This window comes from Schistocerca cancellata, chromosome 3, assembly GCF_023864275.1.
Source record: "Schistocerca cancellata isolate TAMUIC-IGC-003103 chromosome 3, iqSchCanc2.1, whole genome shotgun sequence".
Classification (NCBI taxonomy): Eukaryota; Metazoa; Arthropoda; class Insecta; order Orthoptera; family Acrididae; genus Schistocerca; species Schistocerca cancellata.
Genome location: NC_064628.1, coordinates 525,744,973 through 525,756,997, shown reverse-complemented (window position 1 = coordinate 525,756,997; position 12,025 = coordinate 525,744,973). Strand labels below are relative to the sequence as shown.

The 12,025-nt window shown below is 40.9% G+C and overlaps 1 protein-coding gene across 1 annotated transcript in view; it reads left to right on the top strand.

Annotated features, from left to right (window-relative positions):
* The window catches only part of LOC126175354 (protein phosphatase 1 regulatory subunit 16A), a 93,238-nt gene that overhangs the window by 35,037 nt on the left and 46,176 nt on the right, over positions 1 to 12,025 (top strand). The window contains exon 6 of the mRNA XM_049922104.1: positions 9,539 to 9,664. Coding sequence (XP_049778061.1) covers positions 9,539 to 9,664 — 126 coding nt within the window. The remainder of the gene's footprint in view (positions 1 to 9,538; positions 9,665 to 12,025) is intronic.

Below are 12,025 nucleotides of genomic sequence, written 5' to 3'. Positions count from 1 at the left end.
ATCGACCTGCCAGCGCTTTTGTTTGGTAAGTCTCATCATCTTCCTTTTTAATTATATTTTTCCCACGTGGAATGTTTCCCTCTATTATATATATATATATATATAGAGAGAGAGAGAGAGAGAGGAGAGGGGCAGGCTGTCAAACGGGCTGACTGAGAGTAGGGTAGGCACCACAGGACATTTCAATTTCCAGTGTCCTGTGTAGCTTTGATGGCCTCCATGACAAAATATACACGTTTCAATTCCATGGAGCGAAATAGTGACGTGCTATAGAACAACACTGTATGAAGAGGTGTGGCACTGCACTTTGGCACACTTAAGACCAAATAACATGTCTTACATTTCCTCGAACACATATTTTTCAGAAAGATGTGTGCTACAAGATGAACATATTCTTGAAATTTTTTTTTTTTTTAGTATTGACCCGGTTCGCAAATATCGTAGATATGGGGCTGATGCACAGAGCAGTCTAAGTTATAGTGGGTATTATCCATGAGACCCGTGTCTACATTTCATGATTCTGCTGTAACCTCTTCGTTTACTCTCGCGTCAAATGAAAACAAAATTGATGTCTGTGGCCGGGAGCTATCAAGTGAATTAAAATACATTCACGTAATTACGGAAGGCTAAAATATGTTAGTTCCAGATTTTATTTTATTTCCACCTTTCTGACAGTCAAGCATTAACTGCCTTGTACAACAATGAAGTTATGTTTGTCTGTTTGCTAAAGAAATTTGACTTTTACTAACCTTTTCTGTAGAGGCAGTCAATGTATTTGAAACAAAATGTTCAGTTCCACAGTACTGGCTAGTTTCAACTGTTTGCTGCATTTCAAGTGCACGTTTTCATCTTCTAGCACATATGGCATTATGCCACAATAAAGAACCAAACATGATAGAATACAGTACTGGTGCTCCAATAAAATTTACATCCTGAAAACTGCACTGAAAAGCTTAATATCAGGTTGAGGTCTACTTCATTGGGAATGGCTCTGAGCACTATGGGACTTAACATCTATGGTCATCAGTCCTACTTCATTGGGAATCTGGTCATACGAATGTGCACTTTAAATGTGCACATTTTGGTATTGTTCACGAAATTCCGATGCTCCTCTGATGTCTTGTTTCTTTTGTGACTAATGTATGATCTTTCACTGTTTTACACGTACGTACATACGGGCTTTCTACGTCGTGGTAGCTGCGCAAGCACAGTGTCGCCTGTTATCTGCACTTTCTAGCAACTGCTGAAACAAACGTATTCCTAACAGATCGCGGGAAAATATTGCGAATGGTAGTTTGAAAAGCGTTACTTCCAAAGTAAATATCCTTTTATGTAAGTTGAACTATGTGTGAGATTGTACCATGAATTTCTTAAATCAAAGAGCGTTTGACTCTCATTTAAAAATCAACTCTTTGATGACGAGCCATTTAGAAGAATTTCGAACCCTGGAGATCAGACATTTATGTCATTATTAAAAATTTTACTGGCACATTTGTGTGATATATCTTAAAGTGTAACACATGCAAAAAAATTAACATTATATGTGAAAGCTTAGCTTCTCTTACAGCTTATTAACCTTAGAGACCAATTTTATATGTGAAAGCTTTACTTTTCTTGTAACAACACTATGTATATTAATTTAAACTATTAACTTTCCCTGTTTGTGTGTTTGTGCTACTTAACAGTGATGTTGCTGTTAGCTGACTACATCACTTGTCCTATGCTCTGAATATCCGCTGTCCATCGACTGGCAAGATCACGCGCCATGAGCTATGACTGGCTTACAACAGCGCATCACAATCTTGATCTCAATGATTTGGAAAGTAATATGCTGTGTTTGGTGGAATTCCAATGTATACTTTCGTAATACGAAAATACACAGTGTGCATGTTGCTGCACATCAAAGATATTTCCAAAACGTGTCTTTTTCCCTATGTTTCTAAGTGCCAGGAAATTCCACGCCCGTGTATAAAACCATAACCATTCAAAGGATTGATAAGTTCTGCAGTTTCGAGGGAAAATATACTGTCACTTAACACGGAAAAAGTGAGTTTTCGCCCGGGAGAAAGGGCATTTTTAACCGGGAAATCTGGGAAAAATCCAGGATTTTTTTTTTCCTTGTTCGCATATACACCCTGCTGTTGTAGCTAACAATGCATCTAGTCCTCACTGGCTAGATGGTACTGAGGATTTTACTCCCACACTTTCCGAGCTATCCATTTCTCCTTTTGCTTAATCATGCATGGTGAAAGACACTGGGCGTGCTCTACAAAATTTAGGTACTGCTGATTTCTTTAAAAAATATATGGACTTGAAACCCTGTTTCACAACCTAATGTAGGTTCAAACAGTTGATTGTGCTGTGCATATAACTAAGTTCTTTGAATGGAATCCTGATTAAAGCTAGACCCATTTGTGCTTGAATTTGGAAATGAAAATGCCCCAAAATATCGGAGCCAAAAATTTTAGTTCTTGTCCAAGATTATTTCTAACAGCTTTAGTTGCCTAGTTAAATCTTTATACTGAACTTGGACTATGAGCCAACTCCACAGTGGGATAGACTGACTGTTGTACGTCCCCACTCTGTGCTGAGGATACCACAGCTGTGATGAGCCGATGCTTTGGTATATGTCTACATTAATCAGATGTGATTGCAGTATCCAACTGGAATTGTGCCATTTCTCCCCTAATTTCCAGTTTCAGATAGTTTCTCCAATTTCCAGTTTCAGATAGTTTCTCCAGCATGTCTGCTGCTGCTATTGGTATAGGCAAGATAAGAGTGCAGCAAGCTGGTGGCTGTTGTTGTTGCTCACTGGCCAAGGCAGACACTTGCTAGATGCTCCAGTTTGTCGAATGAAAAAGAGGTAATGTCACGGAACAGGCAGTGACATTGTTGATGCATTGGACCACAATCTGGACATGATTTGTTTCACTAACTTTTCTGAGACTCTTAGAAAGTGATATGGAGGAAACTTAAACATGACCTTCTACTCACTTTGGAACATGCTAACAGCAAACAAAGTGCATCTGTATGTGTGCATCTACCAACGATAAGGGGTATAGGTTGCTTACTGCTTAACTGGTGCTCTAATTACTGAATCCCATCTCGTCAGACTAATAGACGATTGAGTGCTTGATATTGTATATCACAGTGGTGACTACTGCTAAGAAGGAAGTAAACACCAGTAATATTGTTAAACATAGCTTGCATTAATGCTGTTACTTCAAGACCTTTGACAGGTTTAGCAAATAGCTAAGGATTGTATCAGATGACTCTAAATCCTTCTCACTAAGTTATCTATCGGGAGCTAGATGTATAATAATGTAACAGATTAATGATTCCATTTACAATGTGTAATACTCTTTACAGGAAAAATCTCACTTGCTTGTTAAGCCCTGCAAAAAATTAAGCAGTGCTTGCTGCACATGTTTGCTTACATTGCTTAACATATCGGTTAAATTTAAGCTTAGAGTTTGGTGACTGCAATAGTCAGTCAGCAAAATACAAACATCAGAAAGGCTCAAACTACTGGGGTCCAAGAGTGGAAGAATGCATGTAGCTTTTGCATCACTTCACACAATTTATCACCAGAAGACAGTAAAAGTGCACGCTGATATTAAAGCTTTGTTATTTGATTCATCTTGCAGTGAAGAACAAAACAACGTAAATGTACTTCCCAACTTCTGTTTGTCTTGTCAAAGCAGGTGATTGACTGAGGGCAAAGTGATCTACATCTACATATATACTCTGCTAGCCACCAAGCGGTGTGTGGCGGAGGGCACAATTTGTGCCAAAGTCATATTTCTCCCCCTCTGTTCCACTCGCAGATCGCGCGAGGGAAAAACAACTGTCTGAACGCCTCAGTATGAGCTCTAATTTCCCTTGTCTTTGAATGGTGATCATTGCACGTTTTGAAAGTAGGTGGTAATAATATGTGCCTCTAAATCCTCAGTGAAGATCGGATTATGGAATTTAGTGAGCAGCCCCTTCCCTTTAGCGTGCCATCTATCTACAAGTCCGTCCCACTTCAAACTTTCTATGAGATTTGTAACGCTCTCGCGATGGCTAAATGTACCGGTCATGAATCTTGCTGCTCTTCTTTGGACTTCCTCAATCTCTTGAATCAGACTCAACTGGTAAAGGTCCCATACAGACACAGTACTCTAAGACTGGACGAACTAACTTATTGTAAGCTATTTCCATTGTTGAAGGACTGCATCGCTTCAGGATTCTACCAATAGATCACAATCTAGAGATCGCCTTACCCGTTACTTGTGCAGTCTGATCATTCCGTTTGAGATAATTTCGAATAGTCACACCCAGATACTTGATGGATGTTACCGCTTCCAAAGACTGGGCATTTATTTTGTGCTTGTACATTAATGGGGATTTTTGCCTTGTTATACGCAGTAGGTTACACTTACTGATATTGAAAGATAACTGCCAGTCATTACACCACGCATTTATTTTCTGCAAATCCTCATTGATTTGTTCACAACTTCTGTGTGCTACTACTTTCCTGTAGACTACAGCATCATCGGCAAACAGTCTAATGCTGCTGTCAATACCATCAACCAGATCATTCATGTAAATTGTAAAAAGCAGTGGACCCATTATGCTGCCCTAGGGCACACCTGAAGTTACGCTTGTTTCTGTTGAAGTCACTCCTTTCAGGACAACATACTGCTCCTTGTCTGTTAGAAAACTTAGTGTCCAACCACATATGCCATCAGATAGACCATAAGTGCGCACTTTTTGGAGCAAGCGGCAGTGCAGAACTGAGTCAAACGCCTTTCGAAAGTCGAGAAATATGGCATCAACCTGGGAGCCGGTATCTAGAGCGTGTTGTATATCATGCACAAAGAGGGCCAGCTGTGTCTAGCATGGCCACTGTTCCCCAAAACCTAGCTGATTTCTGCAGATGAGCTTCTCAGTGTATATGAAGGTCATTATGTCTGAACACAAAATATGTTCCATGATTCTACAACAAATTGATGTCAGTGAAATTGGCCAGTAATTATGTGCATCCGATTTTCTACCATTTTTATAGATTGCTATGACCTGGGCCTTCTTCTAGTCCCATGGAGCTTTCCGCTGTTCCAATGATCTCTAATAGATTATGGATAAGAGTGGTGCTATATTTGTAGCATAGTCAACATAAAATCTTACGGGGAAACCGTCTGGGCCAGATGCCTTCTTAGCATCTAAGGATCTTAACTGTTTTACAGTCCCAGATACACCAAACACTATGTCAGCCACCCATGTGTTTGTTCGATAATTGAAAGGGGGAATGGTGCTGCAGTCCTCTACCGTAAACGAGTTTTTGAAAGCTAGTTTTAGAATTTCGGCCTTTTGTTTATCATCATCAGTTATATTACCCATACTGTCAGCAAGAAAAGGTATTGAATTATTTGTTGTGTTCATAGATTTTACGTACAACCAAAATTTTTTGGGGTTATTTTTAGAATCTGCAGATAAAATATTGCTTTCAAATTTGTTAAAAGAATCTGTTTGCCAGTGGGGCAGTGACTGTGTTTAAAATGACTGTGCAAAATTCTCTGCTTTCTCAGCAACTTCCTAATATGTTTGTTGTACCAAGGTGGATCCTTTCCCTACATTTTAGCTAGGCACATACTTCTCTAGCATATGGTGGACAATACCTTTAAATTCCGACCAAAGATGCTCAGTATGTTTGTGTCCTGTGGTGAATGCTTGGAGCTGACTATGAAGATGTTCATTAATGACACTTTTATTTGCTTTCCCAAACAAGAAAACTCTATGCTGTTTGTTTGGTTTTTTTGCAACTTCCACTGACGTAGAAGCCACAACAACATTATGGTCGCTAATACCTTCTTCTAGATTAACTTTCTCAAAAAGATCAGTTCTGTTTGTTGCCAAGATTTCTAATATGTTCCCATCTCAAGTTGGTTTTCTAACCAATTGCTCAAGGTTGTATGTTGAGAGCATTCCTAGAATAACTTCATACGAATCTTTGCTTCTGCCCCCTGTGAGAAACGTGTAATTTTCCCAGTCAATGGATGCCAGATTAAAGTCTCCACCTATAACTAATGGATAATTTGGATATTTACTTCCTATGTACTGAAGACCATCCCTGAAACGTCCTGCGACATTTGTTGCGGATGCTGGTGGTCTATAAAAACATCCTAATGCAATGGTCAATCCTTGTCTGATTGACAGCTTTATCCAGACTGTTTCACAGTCCGACCCAGTATCAATTTCAACTGCGTTTAAACAGCGTTTAACTGCAATGAACACACCACCTCCCATAGAATCAGTCCTATCCTTCCTAAACATTGTCCAATCCGAGTTTAAAATTTCACTGCTTTTTATGTATGGTTTCAACCAGCTTTCAGTACGTAATACAATATTGGCATTGCTACTGTTTATTTCGGAGAGTAACTCAGGGATCTTGCTACAGACACTTTGACAATTTACTAACATGAGATTAAGAATATTTAAATCCTTTGGAATGACCTGTTTAGGAAAACTAACAATTTTTACTGTTGGCACACCCACATCAGTGACATGAACTGGTAATTTTTCAGGACAATGGTTTGTTTCGCGTGGGGAGGAACCTAATCTAAAAAAAAAAAAAAAAAAACCATGTGCGTGCCACAAGTACTGTGCTACCTATGTAGCTGCTTCCTGTGTGTAGTGCACCCCTGATCTGTCGAGGGGTGTCCTGTAACCTTCGACCCCATAGTGTATGTTGAGAAATCTACAACCATTTTCGTCACAGAGTCGATGTACCCGCTTGACTCCAAACGAGAGGACCCCGGTCCACCCTGGGTACAATGCTGAAGATCGTCAGCTTGGCTTCCACTCCTCGAGAGATGGAGGCCACCTTCGCCAATGTAGCCAACCATCGAAAGGACCCAAGGATTTCCTCGGAACCCCGACGACAGGCATCGTTGGTGCCTACATGTGCAACAATCTGCAGCTGGCTGCACCCCGCACACTCGATCATACTTCTTCTGCAGACTGAGTGTCATTTTGCAGTAGTTATAATGGCAGTTTCTGCTATTGCTTTAGGCATTCTCACCGCTTCTGTGGCAGCTGCTGCTACAACTTTAGGAAATCAGGATCCATCCTTCACAGTAATAGTCATAACTTTTCCATGCTACTCGGCATATGTGAAACACAATTTATGAGCAATCGCACTGGCAGTGACATGGGGACTTGGAGCAAAAGGTGGTTCCTGTCGTCAAAGACAATGGAGTTTATGAAGCAAATGACTAGCTAGAAGCAACGGCAGTGACATGGAGATGTGGAACAAAAGGTGGTTCCTGTTGTTGATGACGATGGAGTTTTCAAAGCAAATTACTAGCTAGAAGCAAAGTTCATAGAATAGCAAAAGCAATTGTAAGCACGCACAGACAGTTCAGGGAGCAATCCAAATCAAAAACATAAACACAAGCAAGGTCACTCACTCTACTATCAGTGGCATGTACCAAAGGCTTGAGGGAATAATGAGGAATTTAGGGACAAGTGCGGGGCCACAGTGTATTCTGGTATTCATGTCAGTGGGTGGGCCCACATGACATGCCCATAATGACAGAGTCCCCAGTGGGAGTGAGCTGCGACCAAGTTAGAAAACATGGGTATCTTTGACTTTTCCTCTAAATCGTAAGCAGGGTGTATACGACCCAGGAGATCCGGGAAAAACCCGGGAATTTTTTAGAATTCCGGGATTTTTTTGTTTTAGTTTTCAGTTAAATTTGTCATTTTGACTGGTAAGAAATAATATTCAAACAAAGGATATTACTGTATCCTGCTACTGCAGAATAATACTGCAGCAATAAAACATGAACGAGAGAAAAAAAACTAAAATAAAACTTAAGTTGCAAAGGAAATGTGCCATGTACAACAACAAAACACAGTGCTGATACAACCATCTGCCAGCAGCAAAATGTGTCAGAGGCTTTGGGAAGACTATGCAGTGCTTCATAACAACAAATCGCCTCCGATGAGTGTGACGTCGCAACTGTTTACATTAGATTCGTGTGAGCAGTTGCGTACGGGCCCATGCGCATGCGCAGTTGCATCGCATGTGTGTAGTACTTTCTCCCGCTTCTGGCTACTAAAGTGTGTCTGTTAGCTATATAAGCAGTAGCAGCAAGATCAAGATGCTATTCGGAAAAATTTTACTGTCGCACACAAGCTGCCATATTCACTAGGACCGAATCGGGGTATCTGCCCCGGGTGGCAACTTCAGTCAGGCATTAATCGCCTTGCAGAACAATGAAGTTATTTTTGCCTGTTTGCTAAAGAAAAGTGGTTTTTATTCATCTTTTCCGCTGAGGCAGTCAATTTATTTGTAACGAAATGCTTAATTCCACACTATTGGCTAGTTTCAACTGTTCTCTGCATTTCAAAAGAGCATATTTTCGTCTTCTTGCAAGTATGGCATTATGCCATAATAAAGAACCAAAAATGAAATAATACAGTACTGGTATTCCAAGAAAATTTACAACCGAATCTGGACGTACGAATGTGCACTTCAAACCGAATTATGCATGTTATTATGGTTCACGAAATTCCGATGCTCTTGGAATATCCTCTGATGTCTTGTTTCTTTTATGACGTAACGTAAGATCTTTTAATGTTTTACATGTACGAACATACGGGCTTCTTGCGTCATCGTAGCTGCTCAAGTGGTGTGACATCTGTAATTGGCACTCTCTGGCAACTGCTGAAACGAACCTCTTTCTAACAGGTCGCGGGAAAATATTGTGAGTGATTGACTGAAAAGCGTTTCTTTCAAAGTAAACTTCCTTTTACCCAAGATGAACTATGTGCGATGAATTTCTTTAATCTCAGAGCGTTTGACTCTCATTTAAAAATCAACTCTTTGAGGATGACCATTTAGAAAAATTTCGAGCCCGTTATTAAAAATTTTACTGGCACATTTATGTGATGTATCTTAAAGTGTAACAGACGCAAAGAAGATCAACGTTATACGTGAAAGTTAAGCTTCTCTTGCTGCTTATTAATCGTTGATACCAATATTGTATGTGAAATCTTTTCTTTTCTTGTAGCAACACTGTGTATATTAATTTAAACCATTAACTTTTCCTGTTTGTGTGTACGCGCTACTTAACAGTAATAATGCTATTGGCAGATGACATGACGTGTCCTTTGCTTTGAATATCCGCTGTATCGGCTGGCGAGATCACGTGACATGAACTACGACTGGCTTACAAAAGCGCGTTGCAATCTCTATAAATTGATAAATTTTACTGTTCCGAGGAAAAAGTATACTCTCACTTAACATGGAAAAAGTGTGTTTTCACCCGGGAGAAAGTGTATTTTTAACCGGGAAATCTGGGAATTTTTTTTTTTCCTTGTCCATGTATACACCCTGGTAAGGCTTGGCAGGTTGTCTACGTTACTTTCAGATACTAAATTTTGCATGTATGTTTTTAATCTTTATTGACATTGCCTTTCAAATAAATGTTTAATATAGTACTACTTTACAGAGATTTTTGTTTTATAGACAGAGGAACTTTTGTTATAGCTACACATTGCTGCGGCCAATGGATATCTAAGAGTGGTGGAATATCTCCTAGATCAACATGTTTCAACAGAAGTCCGAGACAATGATGGGTGGCAGCCTGTCCATGCAGCAGCCTGCTGGGGTCATGTAAGTTCCTCCTGACAAGTGGTGTTGGGTACTTAAGTAGAATATTATATGTCGTGTAACAAATACTAACAAAGAGATAGAGGGGCTGGCCAGTACTTACCTCAGCTCAGTACAGCCGATAGATACACATAAAACAGAACCGAAAATTTACATTCCTAGCTTTCGGAACAAATGTTCCTTCATCAGGGAGGAGAGAGGGGAAAGAAAGGGAAGAAGGGAAAGGAGATTCAGTTACTCACAACCCAGGCTATGAAGCAACAGGGAAAGGAAAATAGGGAGGGTAACAATGATGGAGGCATGGTTGTCTGACAACCATGCCTCCATCCTTGTTACCCTCCCTATTTTCCTTTCCCTGTTGCTTCATAGCCTGGGTTGTGAGTAACTGAATCTCCTTTCCCTTCTTCCCTTTCTTTCCCCTCTCTCCTCCCTGATGAAGGAACATTTGTTCCAAAAGCTAGGAATGTAAATTTTCGGTTCTGTTTTATGTGTATCTATCGGCTGTACTGAGCTGAGGTAAGTACTGGCCAGCCCCTCTATCTCTTTCTTAGTATTTGTTTCACATCATTATATGTCGTGTGTACATTGTTGAATTTCACTCTATACTAATTTACTAATTCCTGTTGATTCTGAATGCATGTCTCCTAACATACGTGTGTGTGTTTGTGTTTGTGTGTGTGTGGGGGGAGGGGGGGGGGCAGTGGCGTGTGTGTGTGTGTGTGTGTGTGTGTGTGTGTGTGTGTGTGTGTGTGTGTGTGTGTGTGTGTGTGTGTGTTTTCACTTCACTTTTATAATAAATTACAACGTTTCGGGAGTCAGTTGATTCATGGAAATTGGAATAGCTACATACACTACTGGCCATTAAAATTGCTACACCAAGAAGAAATGCAGATGATAAACGGGTATTCATTGGACAAATATATTATACTAGAACTGACATGGGATTACATTTTCACGCAATTTGGATGCATAGATCCTGAGAAATCAGTGCCCAGAACAACCATCTCTGGCCGTAATAAAGGCCTTGATACGCCTGGGCATTGAGTCAAACAGAGCTTGGATGGCATGTACAGGTACAGCTGCCCATGCAACTTCAACACGATACCACAGTTCATCAAGAGTAATGACTGGTGTATTGTGATGAACCAGTTGCTCAGTCACCATTGAGCAGACATTTTCAGTTGGTGAGAGATCTGGAGAATGTGGTGGCCAGGGCAGCAGTCGAACTTTTTGTGTATGCAGAAAGGCCCGTACAGGACCTGCGACATGCGGTTGTGCATTATCCTGCTGAAATGTAGGGTTTCGCAGGGATCGAATGAAGGGTAGAGGCACAGGTTGTAACACATCTGAAATGTAGCGTCTACTGTTCAAAGTGCCGTCAAGGTGAACAAGAGGTGACAGAGACGTGTAACCAATGGCACCCCATACCATCATGCCGGGTGATACGCCAGTATGGCGATGACGAATACACGCCTCCAACATGCGTTCACCACAATGTCGCCAAACACGGATGCGACCATGATGATGCTGTAAACAGAACCTCGATTCATCCAAAAAGATCATGTTTTGCCATTCGTGCACCCAGGTTCATGATAGTCCATGCTGCTGCAAACGTCGTCGAACTGTTCGGGCAGATGGTTGTTGTCCTGCTAAGGTCCCCATCTTTTGACTCAGGGGTCAAGACGTGGCTGCACGATCCATTACAGCCATGCAGATAAGATGCCTGTCATCTTGACTGCTAATGATATGAGGCCGTTGGGATCCAGCACGGGGTTCCGTATTACCCTCCTGAACCCACCGATTCCATATTCTGCTAACAGTCATTGGATCTTGACCAACGAGAGTGGCAGTGTCGTGATACGATACACTGCAATCATGATAGGCTACAATCTGACCTTTATCAAAGTCGGAACGTATGGTTCGCATTTCTCCTCCTTACACAAGGCATCACAACAATGTTTCACCAGGCAACGCCAGTCAACTGCTGTTTGTGTATGAGAAATCGGTTGGAAACTTTCCTCTTGTCAGCACGTTGTAGGTGTCGCCACTGGCGCCAACCTTGTGTGAATGCTCTGAAAAGCTAATCATTTGCATATCACAGCATCTTCTTCCTGTCAGTTAAATTTTGCGTCTGTAGCACGTCATCTTCGTGGTGTAGCAATTTTAATGGCCAGTAGTGTAAGAGATTTGCGAAAGAGAGAGAAAGGTAGTAAACTAGCATGATACCTATGATACAAGGAAAAGAAAATTAGATATTGAGGGAGTTAAAACCAAATAAAGATAGAAAGTAGTCCCCACTCCACCACCCATCCCAGGACACCTCCTGCAGAAAAGCTTGATTGAGGGCCAGAGGAGTGGTGTTCA